General features: G+C 45.8%; 3 protein-coding genes and 1 long non-coding RNA gene across 7 annotated transcripts; 1 reads left to right on the plus strand and 3 right to left on the minus strand.

Annotated features, from left to right (window-relative positions):
- Nucleotides 1–1,254: 1,254 nt before the first annotated feature.
- Nucleotides 1,255–8,047, minus strand: LOC129595601 (uncharacterized). 3 transcript variants are annotated; one of them, XR_008691352.1, is made up of 4 exons: nt 7,077–8,047; nt 6,868–7,006; nt 6,600–6,801; nt 1,255–1,382 (listed from the first exon to the last, which is right to left on the minus strand). It is a non-coding gene; the product is annotated as an uncharacterized LOC129595601 (long non-coding RNA). The 3 variants fall into 3 exon arrangements; XR_008691348.1 differs by lacking the exon at nt 1,255–1,382 and having other exon boundaries at nt 6,265–6,801; XR_008691355.1 differs by lacking the exon at nt 1,255–1,382 and having other exon boundaries at nt 6,265–6,801; nt 7,072–8,047.
- LOC129595372 (uncharacterized) lies at nt 1,293–5,778 on the minus strand. Its single transcript, XM_055492401.1, has 4 exons — nt 4,793–5,778; nt 4,450–4,682; nt 2,610–2,701; nt 1,293–2,393 (listed from the first exon to the last, which is right to left on the minus strand). The coding sequence occupies exons 1-4, from the start codon at nt 4,894–4,896 to the stop codon at nt 1,728–1,730; spliced, it is 1,095 nt and encodes a 364-aa protein (XP_055348376.1). The 5' UTR covers nt 4,897–5,778; the 3' UTR covers nt 1,293–1,727.
- Nucleotides 2,771–6,620, plus strand: LOC129595457 (uncharacterized). 2 transcript variants are annotated; one of them, XM_055492508.1, is made up of 4 exons: nt 2,771–2,971; nt 3,026–4,021; nt 4,550–4,705; nt 5,569–6,620. In XM_055492508.1, the coding sequence occupies exon 4, from the start codon at nt 5,651–5,653 to the stop codon at nt 6,236–6,238; it is 588 nt and encodes a 195-aa protein (XP_055348483.1). In that variant the 5' UTR covers nt 2,771–2,971; nt 3,026–4,021; nt 4,550–4,705; nt 5,569–5,650; the 3' UTR covers nt 6,239–6,620. The 2 variants fall into 2 exon arrangements, with proteins under 2 accessions (XP_055348483.1, XP_055348561.1); XM_055492586.1 differs by lacking the exon at nt 2,771–2,971 and having other exon boundaries at nt 2,992–4,021.
- Nucleotides 8,048–13,306: 5,259 nt separating the features above from the next.
- Nucleotides 13,307–18,373, minus strand: LOC129580835 (translation initiation factor IF-2-like). The gene is made up of 2 exons (XM_055471541.1): nt 18,082–18,373; nt 13,307–14,442 (listed from the first exon to the last, which is right to left on the minus strand). The coding sequence occupies exons 1-2, from the start codon at nt 18,371–18,373 to the stop codon at nt 14,075–14,077; spliced, it is 660 nt and encodes a 219-aa protein (XP_055327516.1). The 3' UTR covers nt 13,307–14,074.
- Between the last annotated feature and the right edge of the window lie 3,890 nt (nt 18,374–22,263).

Raw genomic sequence — 22,263 nt, forward strand, 5'->3', positions numbered from 1 at the left:
TTGGTTCGCTTTCGACTTTATGGCCATGTTGCTTTTACAAAGTATTATAAAGTTTTACGAAGGTCGGGTGATAACCAGACTTCTGGTACACATTACACAATACTGCATTTAAACGTTTCGCCCATTTTAGTGCGCCATATCTGGGCAACCGGATGTTGCGCGCGCAAACGTTTTTATGAAAATTGTATACAAATCATTTAGCTCTAGAATGACATGAAGTATATTACAAGAAAGTGATCTGGAGTGCGCGAAGGCGAATGTTTTAGTGTATGTATCCCATTTTGGATACAATGTTGTAGTAAAAAATGAACGGCAATATGCAGGTTCACTATTTCCGGCAGATCGACGGATTTCGACTGGCAATAATTCCGTGCGCTACCAGATTACTCTAGCTGTGAGGATTCAGAAGAAGGTCTGTCGAAGCAGATACATCCCGGGCCCTAACGTTGCCAGTGTGTTGGTTGACCTTGATACCAAAACAGCGTCTGCACGCGAGGTCCATTGTTCGCCAGTGTGGCCGCTTAACCACCGTTCTTTCCTAAACTGCATCGCGACGGTCGCGAGACCGTTACGCTTTCGTGCAGCCTGAGTGCTGGGTTTCGTTCCAGAGCGCAAAATGTATCTGTACTTTATCTCCGCAAACTTCTCTGAACTCCTGGCCGCAGCAGGCACAGAAGTCATTCATCGGTGGACCACCCCGCTACATTCGAGAACCAGACGTCGGAAGTGATGCCGGCATAGTTTGTACGGCTGCTGGCTGGTGTCATCCGCCCTCGTCCAGATTTTCCAGGATTTCTGTCAAAGGAATGGTTGTCCCCATTCTTTTTACTGAGATCGCGGATAACCTGGAGACTCGCATACTCGGGAAACTCGGACGCTCAAGCCATACGGTGAACTTCGGATCAATATCTACTTGACTGCATCTACTTCGTTCGTTTACTAACCAGTCTGTGCATTGTGGCTTTTGATACATAACTGTCTTTGCACGGCGAGGTCGTTGAACGAATTCGTAGACGTTAAAATTTTCCCGGCAGGTGTTTGACTGGTATTCTCAGACTCCCAGTAGCCCATCGTATCCTATATGTATCCTTCATACATCTATTTATTGTTCGGCTCTTGTTTTTCTTTCGCTGCGATATCTCGTATTCGTTGCTTATCGCCCATGTATCGATTGAGCAACCCGAAAAAACTATGAAAAGAAAGATCAACAGGATACATAACGTTAAATACAGAAACATAAGGACACTGTGAGATCTGAACACTATGAGATCTGATATAAACAAGATGCAGCAGATATACGATGGGATATAGGCAAGTTGAAGACACATGGTGAACCGCTTAGACAACATTCATCCACTTCAATATCCAGAAAACCGCATTACCTAAAATATTTATTAACATGTTCCAATCGTGCCGTGAATTCAGCGTGAATCCGGCTTTAGACCGCGAAGTAAAAGCTATTGTTGAACCCGCATTCGTTCAGGCCCAATAATACTTATCATGTCATAATTCGTAAAGGTCGCATGAATGCGTCACAGATACTGCTGGGATATCACTTTGCACCGAGGTACATCGCATCATAATTTCCGCACAAACAAATCTCTTGTCCCTGGTTGGAGCTAACGCATCGCCGACATAAACGCTCGACCATTACAAAGAAACACATCCAGAGCAAACGCGGTCTATGCACACGCAGCTGCCCACCGCTAACCAAACGGTTGCTGCGATTAAACGACGTTAAGATATGCTTCCTGCATGATCCACTCGTCGAAACGATCGTTGATGCGCAACCAGCACTCGTACCGCCCGGCGACTTCCCACGTCACACTGTCTATCGTCATCGTCGAGCTGCAGCGACCCTCGTCATCCACGCCGAAACCAAAGCTCCCAACGAATCCCCACCAATATTTGGCCTTTTTAGCGACCTCGGGAATGGATTCGGCGAGCATCAAGTGGTGTTCGCTGCGCCACAGCGAGCGGGTGCTCATCTTTCCGGGAAGGAAATTGAAGCGGACCGCGCAGACCATCGCCGCGGGGTCGCCGTGGCGGACCGTGACGTTCTGCATGGGCGGTTGGAAGACGTTGTGGCGGACGAGGGTCGCGCTGACATAATACCGCTTCGTCACCACCAGCTGGCTGCCGTTGGAGTGCAGGCACTCGTACAGACCGCTGTGGGCGTAGGTGAAATTATCCAGTTCGATGGTAAACGCCCCGCTGTCCCGATCGTAGTTGCCCGCACGGACCGTGTGCCAATGAAGTCCTGTGAGGTTACCACTTCGATTTGTGCAGTTGCAAAAAAAATGTTTTTCATCCGCAACTGTAGCTACTGGGGTATTAACCGGGAAACAGATTCCATTGCGTGTGAATGCCGGTGGAATCTTGGTGTGGGAAACCTGAAGAAATAAGCATAGAAAACGTCTTTACTCTTCAAGCACACATAATTATGTGCAGATTGCTCACAACAGTTGCATAAACTCTTGTTTACGCTGGTGAGTGCTACTGTATAAATATTAAATACGTCACGTAACATCTGCAGCGTGGACCAGAAGTCCAGAACACACTGACTATGGTATTGTCCTAATGTCTCGGGAGGTTGTACATTAACATACCAGCCTGTTCGTGTTGTTGCAAGGAAGGAGGAGCGTGCCGCCTTCGGGCGCTCGAATCAGCTCCGTCTGCGGCGGATTATTGTAGAATTTAACTGCAAAAATTGTAATTCAGTCGTAGGAACTTGAGTAATTTTTATCACTGCCCACACTTGCCGCGCGACCACCCCGTAATTCGTCTTTTTCTCCCTAGTACACATTGACCCTGTGGCCATCGTGTAAATCTCACAGATTTCTACTCTGCACGATGAATTCAGTTGAATTGCTTAGCAATGTCTCGATGGTCGAATCAGACTGGGAGTGAGCTACACAGCCAGTAAAATGAATTAACGGCGATCCATGAGCGAAGTGCGGGCGGTGTAATGGTGTGTAATGGTGTCCGCATCCCCGTAAAAATTCAATTGCGCCGTTAATTACAGGCACCCGTCCTTGCCACGCTGGAGCAGGGAGACTGCCAGTTCGTCCAACTTGCCAAAATTGTACCGGGACTCACGTGTACAGTATCCACGGCTCTTGTATCCACGGGTCCCTTCTGCGTCGGGGCTCCCTTCGGCGTCCAGGTACAGGCGAGACTGCCCGCGATGCAGCTGGCCACGCAGACAGCCACCACGAGAAGACGACTCATCCTCCCACGATTGGACAGGAAAGACATATGGTGATGCAACAAATAGATTCACAGTTCACTCAAAAAATATTTTATTGTTGTTATATAGCTGACAAAACTTTTTGCTCGACGAACCTAACCCGCTTACGGTGGTGCAAACGGTTAGCGAGGAACTAACTAAAATCGGAGTCCGCCATGTTCTGCCTCCGGTTATATAACTAGCGATTTATATTGGTTCTGTATGTGAACGCTCTCCACTCAAAGGCTGCTGCGGCTACACTCAGACCCTGTGCATTTAGACCAGTCCGAGCAACTTTGCCCTCTCCTGTGTCTTTGATAGGGAGTAGAGAGGACAGCAGATGACCAATACCTACCCGTTGTAAACAGCAATTTAGCACGGGATGCAGAGCGTTGCAGAGAACTTTCTGCAGGACAGACTGGGTCTCACTCAGACCGCTTGCCATTTTTAATGCATGTGTAGTAAAACCTATGCGGATCTGCAGCGGTCTGATTGAAATCGCAAAAGCTACCTCTAGTAAATACTGCATCCGATAACTATTAATTCCAGAACGTTTCATTGGGGAAATCTTAGAGTAACCCAGGAAAGGATTGTGAGTGTTAAAGCAGTGAACCTGTCGACGTTGTTTCTTGTTGTACCATCATCCTTATTTCCCGATCAATCGTGGGAGAGTGAATCATCTTCTGGTGTCAGCTGCCGTGGCTGCCAGCTTGGCCAGTTTACTCCCGGGCAGTCTCGCCTGTGTCTGGACGTCGAAGAGAGCTCAGAAGCAGAAGGGACCCGTGGATACAAGTGAGTTACTGTACAAATTTTGGTAGGCCAGACGAGGGAAGTCTCCCCGGTCCTAGTATTCTCCTGTGTTTCTGTTATGTGCCTTGAAAAACACGGATAATGGTCCACACCCGCTTTTTAACCGGATGCGCTAGCTCCGGCATTTTTACCGAGAGAAATCCCCTGCTCGGGGCGGGAAAAGCGAGTGCCGGAATGGGCCGCTCGCTTTTCAAAAAACTTAAAACAAGTTCACAGTGAGCATATTAGTTTCACGACCTTAATAAAAACTGCCACGATTTCTATCAGAAAAGGAAGAGGCAATTTTAATTCCTATTTCGCTAATATTCTCAATAATTAATTTTTTACAGCAACTAATGGCTTTTTTCTCGTTTTTAGAAATGAGGTGCTTGCTGTGTTGATGTGTAGACTATGTAGTACTCTGCACGTACAAGTGGTCACTGCGGTCTCCATGTTGCTCGAGGAACAGGCAGCTGCCACCTGTTGAGTTATCCGTTGATTTCGCTTAACCATATGTAATTCTCTCTTTAGTGGACCAGATTTTAAACGAAGCGAAGGAGCGCAACGGCAACGGCACGATGCATTTGCGGGGTTTCGGGCGGGGTCCCTCGGTGGCGGGCTATCCAACCACGGAATGGCCGCCGCAGACGCAGCTGATTCCTTCCTTGCAACAACACGAACAGGCTGGTATGTTCATGTACAACCTATCTAGACATTAGGACCTTACCATCAGTCCATGTGTTCTGGACTTCTGGTTCATGCTTCAGATATTACCTGTGTTGTTGACTTTTGTATACAGTAATCCTCACCGGCGCACAAGTGTTTAGGCAACTGTCGGGAGCAATCTTCACGTAGTCAGGAGCTACATGAGACCCCATCAACCATGTACTAGTTTTTTTAAGCTGGATCTGACCACGTATTAATAATCAGCGAATTTTTCGGATCGAGAATCCGTTTCTCAAATTTTTTTTTTCGGCCGAAAAATTTTCTGACTGCCAGTCACCCAGTGCCGTTAAACGGTAGTCCTCAGTGCAAAAGATTAAGAACTACCAACTCCCGTTTTCAACGTTGTCCGCGCTTACACTCTCCCTAGCATTCAACACAAGTTTTTGCCGGACTGTGGACATTTATGGCTCAACTTATAGAACCCATATTAGGCATTTCTGAATAAAGCGTTTTCCATTGTACCTTGTTGATTCACCTCGGGTATAATTATCCATTCACTAAGTAGTTAATTAGCAAGACCTACGAGAGCTCAAAAACGTCAAAACTAGCGATTTTCGCGCACCTACTGTCTTGATTGACTTGAGACACAAGTTCATATTATGTTTTTATCGCCGCTTTAAAGTCCCTTGCTGTTTATTTCATTAAGGGATAGCGAATAACTGTTGCCGATCGCTGGGAGAAAAATTCCACTTTGTCGCCTCCCGACGTCACTGCCCGTTAACGGGTTAGAAAAATAGTACATGGTTGATGTGGGTCTCGTGCAGCCGTGCACGCAGTTGTGTGTGTTCAAAGAGTAAAGACGTTTTGTATGCTTATTCCTCCAGGCTCCGAACTCCAAGATTCCACCGGCGTACACACGCAATGGACTCCGGATCGCGGTTAATGCCCCTGTAGTTACATTTTTTGATGAAATACATTCTTTTTTGTAACGGCACAAATACAATTGGTAACCGGGGAAGAAATCTTGTGATTCACCCGGTCAGAGTGGAGAACTACGATGTGGCCAGCGGTGCGTTTACCATCGCATTAATGAATTTCACCTACTCCCACAGCGGTCTGTACGAGTGCCTGCACTCCAACGGCAGCCAGCTGGTGGTGACGAAGCGGTATTATGTCAGCGCGACCCTCGTCCGCCACAACGTCTTCCAACCGCCCATGCAGAACGTCACGGTCCGCCACGGCGACCCCGCGGAGATGGCTTGCGCGGTCCGCTTCAACTTCCTCCCCGGTGAACTGGCCACCCGCTTCCTGTGGCGCAGCGAACGCCACTTGATGATCGCCGATTCCATTCCCGAGGGCGCTAAAAAGGCCAAATTGTATTGGGGATTCGTTGGGAGCTTTGGTTTCGGCGTGGATGACGAGGGTCGCTGCAGCTCGACGATGCAGATAGAGAGTGTGACGTGGGAAGACGCCGGGCGATACGAGTGCTGGTTGCGCATCAACGGCCGTTTCGATGAGAGGATCATGCAGGAAGCTTATCTAAACGTCATTTAATCACAGCCACCCTTTGGTTAGTCGTTCGACAGTTACATATACTTAGATCTCGTTTGCTCTGGATGTGTAGCAAGTTCTGCTTCTTTGCAATGGTTTTTATCGGGGAAGTATTGAACTCATCCAGAAAAGAGCAGTGGTGTAATAGTTTGGAAAATGTGATGGGACACACCTCGGTGCCACGTGCTATCCCGGCAGCATCTGTGACGCTTATGAGTTATGATACGGGTACCATGGGTACTTCCTGTGACCTTTATGAGTTATGATACGGGTACCATGGGTACGATCCCCGATCAGGATAGCATAGAGGAAGAGTTTCTTTTGTAAATGCTGTTTTGTTCTGGTGCATAGATTGTACTCTTACCATGATACTTATTAAAGGTTATCGAGGACCAAATACATTTATGATGTACAGTACATCCACGGAAACTTCCGTTGTGGCGCACTCCCAGACACTTTTCTGCATCGTTTTGTGTTATGTTGTAGCCACAGGATTTGTTCACGTAGGTGTGAAACCCTTTTGCGCGCTCATCATCCGGTTACGCAGTTATCAGCGTAAGATAATTCTAAAAAATTTAAATGCATTCAGGTGTACCATAAGTCACATTATGGACCGATTATGGACCGCTTACAATATTGTTTATGGACCGCTTACAATTCGAAAGCGGAAGTTGTTTTAGTGGAGGTGTACGGGGCAGGTAGCCTGGTACGATGTAACAGGCCATTTTGTCGTAAGCAGTTTTATCATCTTGCGGCGGCGAAATTTATTTTCTAAGATGTTAGCAGAAAGTAAAGGTTACAAGGGCTTGCGCTAATAAAGGAGTGCGTACTAATACATTACTAGTGCCATTGGATCTTGTGCACCCGGCCGCTCGGCCTGCACTATTTTCCGCATTTCCAGCCACGGTCGTGTTCGCCGTTGATCCAGTATTTTCTTAGGTTTATAATTCGTAGTCCTCGCTGATCCACATTCCAGGCAGCTGTCGTTTCCCACTGGCGAATCGGGTCCGATATGTGCAGTTGCGTTGTCCTTGGCAGTCAGACTGTGGTGTACACTGTACGTACATATTACCTATTTGTCGTATAGCAGCCAATGTTACTGCGATATTTTGTAATTTTTCTTTTTACCCGTTATCATAATGTACTTTATCGGGTTATTCAACTGAACATTGGATAGAAACAAAATTACGCGTCACATCATTTCAGCACATACTACATTTCTTCATCCAGTTTCTTACCAATACAGAACGTTTCTTGAACACAATCAGCATTTACCACGCATCAAAGCCAGTCCAGTTATCTAGTCTTATTACCACCTACTTATTACTACTACGAGGACATTTGGGTGCTGTGAACATACCCTTCACGATTAGGGTGCGATGAACACCCGGGAACTAACTTTGCAGAAAATTTTATTTTGACAAAAATGTTATATCCAAGTATTTTCAACGTCTGTTTCGACAAATTACGGTCCACAAAAAATTATTGTATCTTCAAACCACATTTTAAAAGATCATAGTGCTCCACAATTTTAAGTCACAGAACAGAAATTCCAGAACAGAAATTCCTCCTGACATGACTTGACTGCTGCGTCCATAGCAGCATTATGACAAGCTCTGACGAGTACGCATATCCGTAGCTGATATGTGTGAACAGTTGGATTTAGTACACGTAGCAAATCAGAATAATTAGTAAAAAAAAGAAGAACAAGCGTCACTACAACAAATCTAGAACAACAAGATTACAAGAATAAGATACTGGAAACAAATATGTGTGAGTACTCGTACTCGTACTGTGCGTTTTAAACTTGGATTAAATTCTGAAATTCCGACCGTGATGCCAGTAGCGTTGCGAGCTGCAGAGCAGTCGGGTGTTCATCGCACCCTAATCGTGAAGGGTATGTTCACAGCACCCAAATGTCCTCGTACTCAGTGTGCTACTTATTAAGTATTATTATTAGGCGTTAGCGGCAGAGATTACTCTATACGGAAAATACCCAGCGGCAACTTCCTACAAAATTCCTTAACAAACGACACTGTCCCAACCCTGCGAAGAAAACACCGCATCCGGGACCCAGAGTTACAGTAATTGGCTCACAGGAATTCGATTTTATAGCTGCTGATGATTGCCTTAACTTGACGCTGGATGACGCTCATACATCTCTACTTGCGGTTAGTCAGCGATGGAAGGCTCAAGTTTCAGTGTCAGCCAACGGAAGTCCGGTGTAGAAAACGCAGGATGCACAGCGTTATTGGCCGGCGGAGCACTGCAAACGCCGGATGTAGTCGTGGTGGGGACAGCATGAATCATCGGCTCGGTGGTGAATGTTACCGGTTGTTGCACTGTTCCATTTCATGAGTCGCAATAAGGACCGTGCGAATTATCAATGCCGATTCGGTCTACCCAACAGCTGGAAAAATCTTGGGAATACGATCGTGCAAATGCGTGTTTTTTTTTAATAAGGACGTACGGTTAGCGTATCGCTGGAACGCAACGCGGTGGACATTACGTACTGATTGACGGTGGTCAGATGCTGCTGTATTCAACCGTTAATCTCTACGTAAGGTTCTGGTAAGGTTCTGCGAAATGCCCGAGGACGACAGCGTTCCGGCGCGGGTAATCGTGGATTTCGGGTGCACGTCAGCAGCAGTCCGTGTTTGTAGCGTGCGCAAAACAATAAATTCCGTAGGCCACGAAAACGGACTGCTGGGATGAGGAGGAAGCCCGTCTGGAGCGCCAGCGTCAATGCAGCATTTGGCGAAAGCGGCACACGCGGCACGCTGAACCGCGCCGCGCTCGTTCACATCGCTGATCGGAGCGTGATCTGTAGGTTGGTAGCCACGAAAACCTGATTAGCGGTATTCGTCTCTTTGTATTGCGGTATCTCCTGATGCACGGAATTCAGCAACTGATATCTCAAACAACTAATATCTCAAAAGGATAAGAAAAAGACTAACAAGATTTTTGCTACTGAATAGGTCATCCTTTATGAGCTCTAAGAGAAAATCCAGTCATTTTCGGTTGTCGTTGACAAAGCTTAGGATTTCTGCGTGAATACAGGAACCAGACCGTGAATTCAAATCCTATGCTGTGTCTGGGAAAAACCGAGGTGCCTCAGACTTCTTTTGAACCTCATAAAAAATATTCAAATTTCTGCAAGTTTTTACATTGGCTTGAGGTATCGGTTGATGGTTTTCGTTGCGAATCGTTGCGAATCGTTTCGTTGCGCCGATGCTTAAATACAGCTAAGACGTACACCTTTGTGGAATCCATTGCATCCAGTGGTGATTTATATTGTTGTTTTATACAGTTATATATCGAACTCTGATCTAGTAAATTGCGCCATTTGTATTATTCTTCTGGTAGAAAGCTCTGGGCTCTGCAGGTAATCTGTAATTCTAGCGGAAGTGGGGAACATGTGCGGGATTCGTCAAGATCCAAGCCGATCGTTGATCTCTCACAGGATAGCGTCTTGATTGCATAACTAGCATCTGAATGAAGACGATAAGAAGGCGATTGTGATTTCCTGGTGGAAACAGGGAGACAGTTCGGTTGTTGGTTTAGCCCAAAAGGGTTATACAAATTTAACGGGATATGTGATATCGAAATCCTGTATTTCCGGTGATCCTCAGAGCAGATTTCCAGAAAAACTGTGGCTAGAAAACGGAATGCTGGGATTTTCCTTTAGTCAGTTCCACAGCTGAAAAACACTGGGACTTGTTGACGCAGCTCTCACTGAACTGATGCGGTAGATGCTGGTTGAACACGAATTAATAAAACTGACTAACAGACTTCATGCTACTTGTACTCGTTTCCATCGCACTGTTTTAATAGTGCAGCAAGTACTGGTCACGTGCCACTGAGTCTCTACAGAGAGCCTGAAAGCACCACAGCACAAAAGAACTGCAAAGAAAACGGAATAAATTATTCACCGCATTGACAGATATTAATGAGGACGCACAAAAGTATCACATAACCGAAGCAACGCTGCCCGGCTCCGAAATGTACCTAACTTAATAAAAATCCACATTTATGAGCAGCGTGCCAAAATGCTGATTGTCGACTCGGCCAAGCCACAAAGTTGTTGCATCGTCACTTGTGCCATTCGAACAAGCAGTGTTGTAATCGGCGGCGGTTGTAGTGTCTGCACCGGCAGCAGCAGCGGTTGTCTCTTCACTGGCAACTGTAGCCACCGTCCTTCCCTCTTCTGCCAGCCGACGTCGATTCCTCGGCAGCAGCCGCCGTCGGGTCTTCAGCTAGTGCTGGTGAGGATTCGTGACCCTCAACGGGAGTCCTCTCTTCAACGCCCTCCGCAACGGTGGTTGTCTCCTCGCCGGCAACCGAGGAGGCGGTCGTTGGTGCAGCATTAGTGTCGTTGGCGGCCTGAGCAACTCCTTTGGCAGCCGCTGCAGCTGTCACATTAGCAGTTGGCCGAGATGTTGCATCCACCAAAGCCGGTTTCGCGGTAGTTGACGACACGTTGGGGATCAATACACGCCCACCGCAGGATGGCTTTGCTGTAGTCGAATTGTTGGGCTGGAAAACAGCCGGTCGGCTGGTCGGTTTCGATCCGTTACGGTCAGCATGTCGCGACCTCTGCCCCAACACTTTGGCCAAAATGAACGTGGCCGAAATGAAAACGGCCCAAGTGATCGGTAGCCAAATTCCCGGCTACCGATCATAATTTCTGATCAGCATTAGGATTTAGGATAAGTACACATTTTCGTTGCGGGACGTTCTCCAACTTTTAAAATTCTAATCGTTATTTACTGATTGGTTAACTAAAGCTTTGTGTGTCGAAAAGATTGTTCTTTCAAATGAGACTAACACGAAGTCAGTCAGTGTTAATCTCATTTGTTAAAGTGTTTTTTTGGTAAAGTCACAAAATGTGCTGCCGGTATAGCTCAACCGGGCCAAGCCCATGCCAACAGAAAATTTTCTTTTGGAAAAAGACCATTTTCCCGCTAAAAGAGTTGAAAAGTATTCAGTTACCATGTACTAGAAGGAACTGGCACGAGATTCTGTCTCCAGCGAACTAGGACACAATATTGTTCACACAATTTCAATTGACATTATTTTTAGCAGGCCAGCTTGCTTTCGTAAAAAAAGGTTGTGCTGTTTAACGTAAATTTGTTTTCTTATGGTTCTTCTTGAACGATTGCGAAAGGCTGTACTGGTTGTGCTTACGGCGGCCCCCGATGAAGATGGCGCGCGACGAAATCCTCCCATAATGGCATCATCGCGCAGGTAAGGATATCAGCTCGCATCCGCGTGTACAACTTCCTCCGCAAGCGGCGACGCAGCGTTCTTTCGTAGGGTTATTCCGGCGTAGAAGCCTGCTGCGTCGTCGCTGGCGGTGGACGGACGCGTGAGACGCAGCCGTCTGCTGGATGGGATTTTCTGCCGGAATCTCTTGCGAACCGCGCCCAAACGGGCGAAGAGGAATGTCGGACAGTTTGGATAAGTCCTCGTAAAAACTACAATAAAGAAGCGCAGTCTAGCTAGTTTTTACAAAACTGGTTAGACTGTCAAAAAGGGGCGCTTCTTTATTCATAAAGATTCCTACTAATTGCTTTTTGCAATGCTGGAATCCGGTGGTTGGGGAAAAAAGCGATTTTCATGCGATCATATTGTAACGAGAGTAATCGAATGACCGCCTTGTTTACAGTGTTGTTGGTTTTCTTTACTGTTCATTGGCTGTTGCTCTCACCGTGTAACTGAGTGATTCATCCTTCTTTTTCTCTACACTTTTACCGGGTAAATGTCTAAGAGAATGGAACACACTAATTTTCATTAGAGAATCCTCTGAATGGATGCTTGTCACGCTTGCCTAGCTTGCCCAGCTTGTCCTGCTTGTACACTTGTTAATTAAATGCTTGGAAACGACGTTGTTTTGTTTGACTCCTCGGGATGATGCACCCATCATCCCGCTCGTCATTGTCACTGTAAAACCACTTCCGATTCACTGCTGAGCTTACGCCCGGCAGTGGCGACATTTCCATCAACAGCCGACACAACATCGCGGTACGGTCAACACGCCAACCCACTAGAACGCCGGTATAACCGCCCGCGTTACAATATTTGTAGTAATAGAAGCGTTTCCATGCACAGTTCGAAGAAAATCAGTCCGTAATGGAAGCCTGAATGTTGTGACTGTCTGTTACATACTTCTTCGTAATAATATTCTGTACACTATAGCAGTTAAAGACTTACCGCCCGAAAGAGTACTGACTGCCCTCTCTCTACCGTTTACCGGTTGCGCATGCTGACCGCACTGGACTGCGGCCGATCCCGGTGTTTCGGTATTTCTGTGGCGTGTGCACGTAACTGTCTGAATCACGTAACTGGCAAAATTAAAGGTCACACTACACTGGCGGCACCCGTGTCATCATTTCCCCATCTACCTCCTTCTCCACCTGCCGGTTGTATAGTCGTTAACCGCCAGTAGCGCCGCTGCAGTCTCTTAGCAGGAATTCTTATCCGGAATAACCCTTCGACAGATTGCGTCGCGTGCTGGCGGAAGAAGCCGCACGCGGGCACATCCTTACCGGCGAGGGATAATGCCTTGTTGGGTGAATTCATTCCTGCCCACTGCGCGTCCGCATCAGCGTAGGATAGCCAGAGGCCACGGAGTGCGCAACGAGGGTGGCCCAGCGTGGTAGACTGGCCCATACAGCGAGCACGCCAGCCACGTCAGTTCAGATACAGCCGTTGTGCATCGCGACGCCATTCGCACAGCCATAGGATCGTCTTTTTTTACTGGTCACATCATGCTTACGAGACCGGTGGAATAGCTTCCCAACTGGCCTCGTTCTCTACTGGCCGGTTATCTTAACTTCAGGTTGCCACATCGGAACATTTCAGTGCACAGGATAATAGCTAGTTAATATTTAAAAATAGATACTCGTATGGTCGTTCAAGTGAAGCAGTATGATAAGTGAATGAGCAAAGGTCGTTCAAGTAGAACACCCGAAATAACTAATTCCCCAAACGGATTTTCTTCCGGTTTTTTTCATCATCCAGTTAATGTGAAGTACTTGCCATAAAGTAGTATTTTTATTACTTTCCGAATGAGTACGACTAACTGGTCTTCTGCTCATAAACATCGTGCTTGCATAGTTACGTTGCTAAGCGGTAGCACAGTACTGCACACCCTCACAATAAGATTGAAAAACGTAATAATTAAATCGAATCATAAATAAGCGAAAATCAATAAAAAAAAATTAGGCATTGACGGAAGGAGCATTAGAATTAACACTAAGTGGAAGAGACTCCTTCGCTGGCTTGGCTGGAGGTGGCAGTGGCTTCACGACTTTAATGTTGCCCAGCTGCGTGGTGGCATCCTTGACGGCCTGCAGCAAATTATCTCTCGCACTACCTGGAGGATCGATATCCATGTTATCGGTCGGCTCCTTTTCTAGATCCTTTGATGATCCCGCTTCATCGTCCGCTGCCTTCGGTTCCCGTCGCCAATTCGCTGTGTCACCATTCGATTTCTCTTCTGTTGGCTTCGAATTATGGCAATACTTAGCCAAATGACCGGGGCGGCCGCAGTTATAACACTTCCTTGAAGATCTAGAACTCTGGTATAACATCGCATTACCAGTGCACGTATTGAATCGCATCAACAGTTTAGCTTTCGGAAATTTAGGCATGTTTTCTACTGTTTACAGAAAAACTAAGAAAAATATCTGCATAACAACTACGAATGAAAAACTGCATCTATAATTCGCAACAGTTTTCGGTTGCTAATGAATATCGTTAATATTAAAATAATATGTAATTTCTTTTTATTTACAATATGTACAGTACTTAATACTCGACCAATTCTCGTAATTGTTAGTTCTTCGCGTTGTATCCATATCTGTCAGGTTCTTTTACTTGGCGCCCACTTCTTGTATGACCTGGATTACCAGGTTCGTTTGAACTGCTTTTAGCTTTTGGTACTTTCGGGGCAGGCTTTTTCTTTACTGGTGGGGCAAGTGGTACTTGCACTGGAGCTTGAGGGATCGGAGGTGTTGCTTCCGGTTGTACTAGCACTGGTGGTAATGCACTTTGTTGTTCTTTAATCTCTGGCACAGCTTCAAAGCGTCGCGCCGGAAGTGCATCTGGTGCAGCTTCAAAGCGTGGCACCTTGGGTAGCGCAGCTTCTAAGCGTCGCGCACTGACAGACCCGCTTTCAATTGTAGCATTGCCGTTAGCTGGTACTGCAACATCACCTTGCGCCGTCACTGCCGACAGCGCTTCTGCATGCTCTTCTGGTGTCAGCCAGTAACGCTTCAAGATTTGATTACAATGGCGTCTCATTTCTACACCGCCAACTGACACCAACCACATCGTCGAACCGATCGGTTTCAGTAACTTCCCTGCTGTCCAGTTACTTTTCCTGTTAGTACGTAAATCTTTAACCTGAACACTGTCACCAACTGCGAACAGTCGCATTTTCGTCTTCTTATCGAAGTTTTTCTTTTGACGCAGACGTGCATCACTCTTTATAACTGCCACTTCGGGATGTACTAAATCTAAAACCGTTTTCATTTTCCGGTTCATTAGCATTTCGCACGGTGCTTTTCCGGTAGTACTCTGTGGTACACTTCTAAAACGGGTGAGAAATTCTCGTAATGCCGTTTTGAAATCTTTCCCTGACTGCATACCTTTCTCGATACCTTTCTTTACAACATCGACATATCGCTCGGCTTGCCCGTTAGACTGCGGGTGACCTGGTGCCGTCGTCATATGCTTAATGCCGACTGATTGACAGAAACTTTTGAACTGTTCTGACGTAAACTGCGTACCATTGTCGCTTACAACTTCACTGCATAAACCGAAACGAGCAAATAAGCTTTCCAAAATAGTAAGAACGTTTTCCGTATCTGCTTTTTTGACTTCGAATACTTCCAACCATTTTGAATACGCATCTACGTATAAGTAACATGCGATTCTTAAACGGTCCAGTAAAATCGATATGTAGTCGATACCACGGGCCCTGTGGCACCGGCCACTGCTGTAACGGAACTTTGGCTGGGTCCTTTGTTAACAGCGAGCAGATTTCACATTTTGCCGCTAAGGTTTCTAAATCATCATCAATATTAGGCCGCCACACATGACTTCTGGCTTCACTCTTCATTTTAACAATGCCCATATGCGTAGCATGTAAATAATCGGTAATACGAGTACGAAGTGACATCGGTATCACAACACGCTGGTTCCACAATAAACAGCCATTCCTCAATGAATACGCTTCTTTCTTACGCGAGTAAGGGAACAGATTCTCTGGCACTTTCTTAGGCCAACCGTGCATGTGGTAATGCATTACGGTACTCACTTCCTTGTCGGTTTCACTTTCACGACATATAACATCTACTGATACTGGCAACGCAGACATTACCTCGCTCTCTATCCGATTAATCGTTTCGGATATCCCTGCTTCTTCTTTATCAAAAAGATCGGTCGATTTTAACGGTAATCGGCTTAAACCATCTGCTTATCCAAACTGACTGGTTTGGCGATACTCAATCTTAAAAGTGTAACCCATCAGTATAATTGACCACCGCTGTAATCTGTTAGCAGTAACTACAGGTATGCCTTTCTTGCTGCCAAAAATCGTTACAAGCGGTTTATGATCGGTTAACAACATAAACTCACGACCATAAATATACTGATGAAACTTTTTCACGCCGAACACTAGTGCTAACGCCTCCTTCTCGATCTGTCCGTAATTTTTCTTAGCCGCTGACAATGTTTTCGATACGTGCGCTATAGGTTTCTCGCTGCCGTCTGGCAACTTATGACTCAGCACTGCACCGATACCGTACTTCGATGCATCTGCGGCTAACACTAACGGAAGTTTCGGGTCGAAATGTACTAACTGCGTAGTCTTTGTTAAGTCGTTCTTTAGCGACTGGAATACTTCCTGGCATTGACTTGACCACTTCCATTTCGTGGACTGCTTAAGCAATTCATAAAAACAATTACATCGACTCGACAAATTTGGCAAAAATTTTGAGTAATGATTCACCATGCCAAGAAACGAACGCAGCTGACTCACATCTTGTGGTAGCGGCATTTCTACTATTGCCTTAGTCTTTTCTGTAGAAATATATCTACCTGACTTGTCAACAATGTAACCCAGGTACTCAACTGAATTGACCATGAATTCACATTTTTCTTTCTTGCCTGTCAACCCATATTGTTCCAGTCGTTCGAGTACCATTTCAAGGTTTCTCAGTAATTCTTCCAGCGTACGACCTTTTATGATAATATCGTCTAAATAAATCGCTACATCTTCACACCCTTGAAATATTTTCTCCATTAACTGCTGGAAAATACTAGGAGCACTGGCAACTCCGAACGGTAACCTGTTGTACCTGAATAACCCTTTATGAGTATTAATAACCAGCAGCTTAGAACTCTCTTCGTCCAGTGGTATCTGATTGTACGCCTCTTTAAGGTCGATTTTACAAAATATTACGCCACCATTTAACTTCGCAAACAGCTCATTTGGGTGTGGTAACGGATACTGATGTACGTCAAGAGAGTCATTCAATCCCGTACTTAAATCTGCACATGTTCGCACTTTCCTGTTCGGTTTCTTTACCGAAACTATCGGAGCTGCCCATTCCGCAAAATCAACTGGCGTCAATACACCCAGCTTAATTAGTCTGTCGATATCTTCTTCGACTTCCTGCTTTAATGCAAACGGAACCAGCCTAGCCTTACAAAACACTGGACGGGCATTTTCTTTCAAATAGAGATGTGCTTTGAAATTCTTGCAACAACCCAACTCATCTCTGAACACTGCCTTGTGCTTCTCTGAATACTTTCCAACGTGAAGGATTCAACTCTACTAACTGTGCCCTGCTGTAGTTGCTTCAGACTTAATGTACTTAAATCTAACTGGCTTATCCAGTCTCTGCCAATAATACTGCAACCACGCTTCGACACTAATGCCTGTACAGTCTTATTTACACCTCTGTACTGCACCTGTACTTCCACAGTTCCCATTATTGGAATAACATCGCCTGTATAGCTGCGTAACCAAGAACTTGCTTTCTGTACTTTTGGCGAACCGATTTTATGCTACAGCAATTTGCTCATTATCGTTACGGATGAGCCAGTATCTAACTCCATAGATATCTTCTGCTTGTTCACCGTTAAAGGTACAAAAATCGAGGACGCTGTAGTTGGCCCAGCTCGTAGCACATCGTATGGCTCTTCTTCGACATAATTCGTTCTTCTGTAACCTCGATTGCCACGCCCTCTCCTTGGAGCTTTGCAGACTTTAGCAAGGTGACCTTTCTTACCGCAGTTATTACAAACTGCATTCTTGTGCGGACAATCGGGCTTCATATGATCTGACGAGCCACACCCATAACACGCTGTTCTACCTGAACGGTTGCTGTACGAGCTTCTGGCGCTTCGGCCTGATCCGCGAAACCTACCGCGACCACGCCCTCTGAATCCCCCGCGTCTTACAAACGCGACATCTGGCGAACTAGACCTTGGTCCCATCTGCTTGGCATCTTCTCTGCTGGTTTCATATTTTACCCCTTCCTCGAATAGTTTATCGAACTTTTCTACCGAAGAAACTTTAAAAGAGTACAGATATCGCCTCGTAATTTCACTCAGCACTCCTGACATAAACGCAGCGCATAACTGATCATCAACAAAAGTGTCGGGAAAATCGCATTTCACGCTCTGATTTCTAAGCTCATTAGAAAAATCGAGTAACGACTGCCCGGACTTCTGTTTGATACTGAAAAACGTCGCCCTCTCTACTCTGATATTAGTACGCTTGCTGTATGCTATCTTCAGCTTTTCGTACAATTCGGCGAACGTAAACGCACCCGGCTCCTTCGGGCGACACATTGAAGCCAACATCTCCATCGCTTTCGGGTTTAGTGATCCCAGCAAGAGAGGCTTCTTCTTGTCGTCGGCCATGGCGTACGACTCCATGTGGCTGTCGAACTGGATGCTCCAAGTCTCCAGTCGCATGACCTCTGGGTCGAACCTGGCCAATTTCGGCAGACCGGTGGCGTCTCCATCATCCGTCGCAGGAGTAGAGTTGCTCACTCTGGTCTGTGTCGTTGTCGTCCCGACAGGAGTGTTGGTATTGGCCGTACTTCCCGTAGTACTCATATTCAGTTATTATAATATTTATTTACAAACATCATCCTTCACGCCATTGTGAAGTACTTGCCATAAAGTAATATTTTTATTACTTTCCGAATGAGTACGACTAACTGGTCTTCTGCTCATAAACATCGTGCTTGCATAGTTACGTTCCTAAGCGGTAGCACAGTACTGCACAGTTAAGCAGGATTTATTCTTTACAAAGTACCTGAAATTTTTAAAAATGCTTGAACCGTTTTCTTGCAGTTACGTCGTAAAGAACTCAGTGACGAAAACGGTTTAGCCGCGCCACATGAGCCACTGCACTAAGCTTATAAAACTGGAGTCACCACCGTACATGGGCGGCTGCGCCATCGCCGTGTTAGAGGCTGATTTAGAGAAACTAAAGACATCAAAAAGACATCAACTTTTAGAAATGAAGAAAAAACTTAAAGTAAATATAAATTAAGCTGAACTAAATTAACTTCTGACACTGCGATCGCGCAGCCGCCCATGTACGGCGGTGACTCCAATTATATGAGCTTAGTGCAGTGGCTCATGTGGCGTGGCTAAACCGCTTTCGTCACTGATTTCTTTACGACGTAACTGCAAGAAAACGGTTCAAGCATTTTTAAAAATTTCAAGTACACTGTAAATAGTGAATCCTGCTTAACTGGATGAAGAAACAAACTGGAAGAAAATCGGTTTGGGGAATTAGTTGTTTTGGGTGTTCCACTTGAACGACCATCGCTCGTTCACTTATCATACTGTTTCACTGGAACGACCATACGAGTAGTATTTGTATGACATTAGGAGAAAATTCTTCTCCGACAGAAGTATACAGGGTATACCGCTTTGACTGAGCGCATCTTACTCATGCCTTGCAGTTCTCTGGCCAAGCAGCAGGCGATACAGGAACCAGATGTCCGCGAAGTAGCGGAATCCGCCATTTTGATGTTCGCTTCTGCTTCACCTACAGGCCACAATGTTTAAGGGATTGGACCCGCTATATAGAAACAAATTCGGGTACATACAAGGGAACTTTTGCTGTGGCGCACTCCCAAACACTTTTTTCAATTGCTTTATGACATTTTGTAGCCAAAGGATTAATATACGTAGGCGTGAAATCCGTTTGCACGCGCAACATCCGGTTCGGGAATTATTAATGAAATAAAATTTCAATAGTTTAAACGCCCGGAGGTGTACCAAAAGTGGACCGATGCTCTTTAAATTTTGCACAAAAACACACATTACTTGAAGAACGTTTTGGTACCGATCCAACGTTCTACCATTTTTTCGAATTTTGAAATGAATTTCAAAAATTTTAACAACCAATTTAAAATTTGAAAAATAATGGTAGAAAGCTGGTTCGGTACCAAAACGATCTTCATGGTAAATGTGCGATTTCGTGCAAAATTTGAAGGCATCGGTTCATAATGAGACTTTTGGTAAGTACAATAAAGAACATCTGTATCCGGCAACATCGCCGGGACGGATGAACCGTCCGCCGAACGTTTTTGCTTAAGCCGTGAAAACCGGGAAATTTCGCCCACTCAATTTTCTGCTTTATTCGATCTTGTGAACATCTCGGACTGTAAATTCGAGATTGGACGGCTTTTGCCGGACTGTAATTTTGGGGGCAGCGGACGGTTCTGTCGGCTAACAGGCAAAAGCGTCCGGCGGAACGTTCATCCGTCCGGACGATTTTGCCGGCTACAGATGTCTTCGCCCGTAATCGCAGACTACAGTTATGTACAAACTGATGCCGAAACGCACTTTCAGTTACAGATCACTGGATCATTTCGCTCAGTATTCAAACAGCAGCGTCACATTTTACCACATAGCTTGGGTTTGTGTGTGCAGGTCCAGATCTTCCATGATGTCCGTCAAAAGAGTGGCTGGTAGGTGCAATAAACAAGCGACCGTATCATTTACGCCAGTATCCGCCGTGAGCCGTTCGTCATTATTTTGGCCGCAGAACACAGGAACTAAAACAGCCGTCATTCGATTAACGAAACACCAGAACCAATCGTCTATAGAATGTACCGTCTATAGAATTTAAAGACACTTTGTTTAGCAGCCGTATTGCCACTGTATTTAGCAGACAAACCTTCGAGAAACTCAGACTCGTTCGATCTTACCATAGGCACGCTGACTCGGCTCGAGGAATATTTCTCCAGTAAAATCCGCAGCGTGTCCGCTGTCCTGTCCAGGGTTGCGGTGTCCTTTCGGCAGCCGACGACAACCAGCGTGCATTTGTCCGTCCCGACACGCACGTGGAACCGACAGCTCGCCAGCCTGTCGCTAAAGCTCGCGGGGGACTACCGATCCTGCGCCGCTTGCGAGCTGTACAGCCGATGAAAACAATCAACGAACTGCGACGGGTCCGTTGTTTGATCGAAAACCGATTTCGCCGTGGGAAACATGATGTCGTGCTGCGTCACGCAGCACGACATCATTTTGCTCACGGCGAAGGCCACTGGTTTTTTTTTCAGCAGAGGCGGTTCATCGAACGGCAGCCGGCTGATGATTTGGCACGGATCAACGACGGTAATCATCGCTGTCTCAGTTCCCGGTGGTTGTGTAGAGATGAAGTATATGTTGCAGGCGATAACGTTGTGCAGCAGAGTGGCAGGCCGGAAACAAAACGGTCCGCCGCATTCGTCGTGGAGAGCCGCGAATACTGGCATGTTGCGGTACTGGTCGAGATGCGTGTAGGCAAGAACGCCAGCGGCCACACTTCTGCAGCATGGACGTAGCGAGCAGGCGTTGTGGTGGAATCACAGCCAACCAACACGTTGTCACCGTCGATCCCTTGAATGTATCCGAGCCAGCAGACATCGTTCTCCGTCCGCACAGCGACGGTGTTCCGGTAGCTGATTGAATCCATGCCAACCAGAAGCCGTCGAAATGCAGGGAACACTAGTCGCGAATCTATGGCGCATCTTTATGCTAAAACAGCAAATGTGCAACAGTTAGTTATCGAGAATATGAAGATTCATCTCGTGTTTCCGTTAACCCTAACTAAGAAAGTCTGGGCCGGTGTACTTCAACTAATACTCGAAGAAAGCAGGTGAAAGCAAGTACGAGCAAAGTAAAGCAAGTGAAAGGCAGTGAAAGCCTCGAACTTCTGATCAAAAGCTGTTCCGAACGCGAAATGCTTAAGTTGCGCGAAAACCGCATCTTTGCATCATGTGTCTGCATGCTGCAAGTGATCACTAAAGGTTATAACACAATCAAGAAGAGCTCTGACAAACTAATTGATTACAGAAAAAAACATGACTTCGTTGACTGAAATTTTGATACTGCGTAGGGTTTCCAGTGCTTTTAAACTGTAACAACCTAGAAACGATCGAACAAGACTGATGGTTTAATAATTTTTTTAAAAGTCGTCGGTGTCCTTAAGTCTACGTGTATCACAAGAACGTATAAATAGGTAGCTTTTTTCTCCCACGGATTTTGCCAAACACGACACCATTCCCGGCAAAATAGTATTTGGAGTAATTTTTCAGCAAAACTGCTCTTCGCGCGGAACAGTACAAGTCTGGCTATTTCATAAGGCTTCTTTATACGCAATCTAATTCAATAGGAACAAGGTGGGCCGTGTACATTGGGCCAAAACATTGCTAATTTGCCGCGCAACATACGGTTCGGGGGAAATGGCTGTGAGGAAATTCGAAAACGTTTAAATGCATTCAGGTGTACCAAAAGTCTCATTATTTACCGATCTCCTTCAAATTTTGCACGTGAATGCACAAGGCCATGGAGTTCGTCTTTACACCAATCCCGACTTATATGATTTTTTCAAATTTTTAAAATCCATTTTAAAATTTTCGAAATTCATTTTAAAATTTGAAAAGCATGCTAGAAAAAATTTTAAGCTTTTAACGCTTAACCGCTTCCTAAAATTTAAACTG

Source organism: Paramacrobiotus metropolitanus, unplaced genomic scaffold (genome assembly GCF_019649055.1).
Source record: "Paramacrobiotus metropolitanus isolate TYO unplaced genomic scaffold, Prichtersi_v1.0 Parri_scaffold0000001, whole genome shotgun sequence".
NCBI classification, from domain to species: domain Eukaryota; kingdom Metazoa; phylum Tardigrada; class Eutardigrada; order Parachela; family Macrobiotidae; genus Paramacrobiotus; species Paramacrobiotus metropolitanus.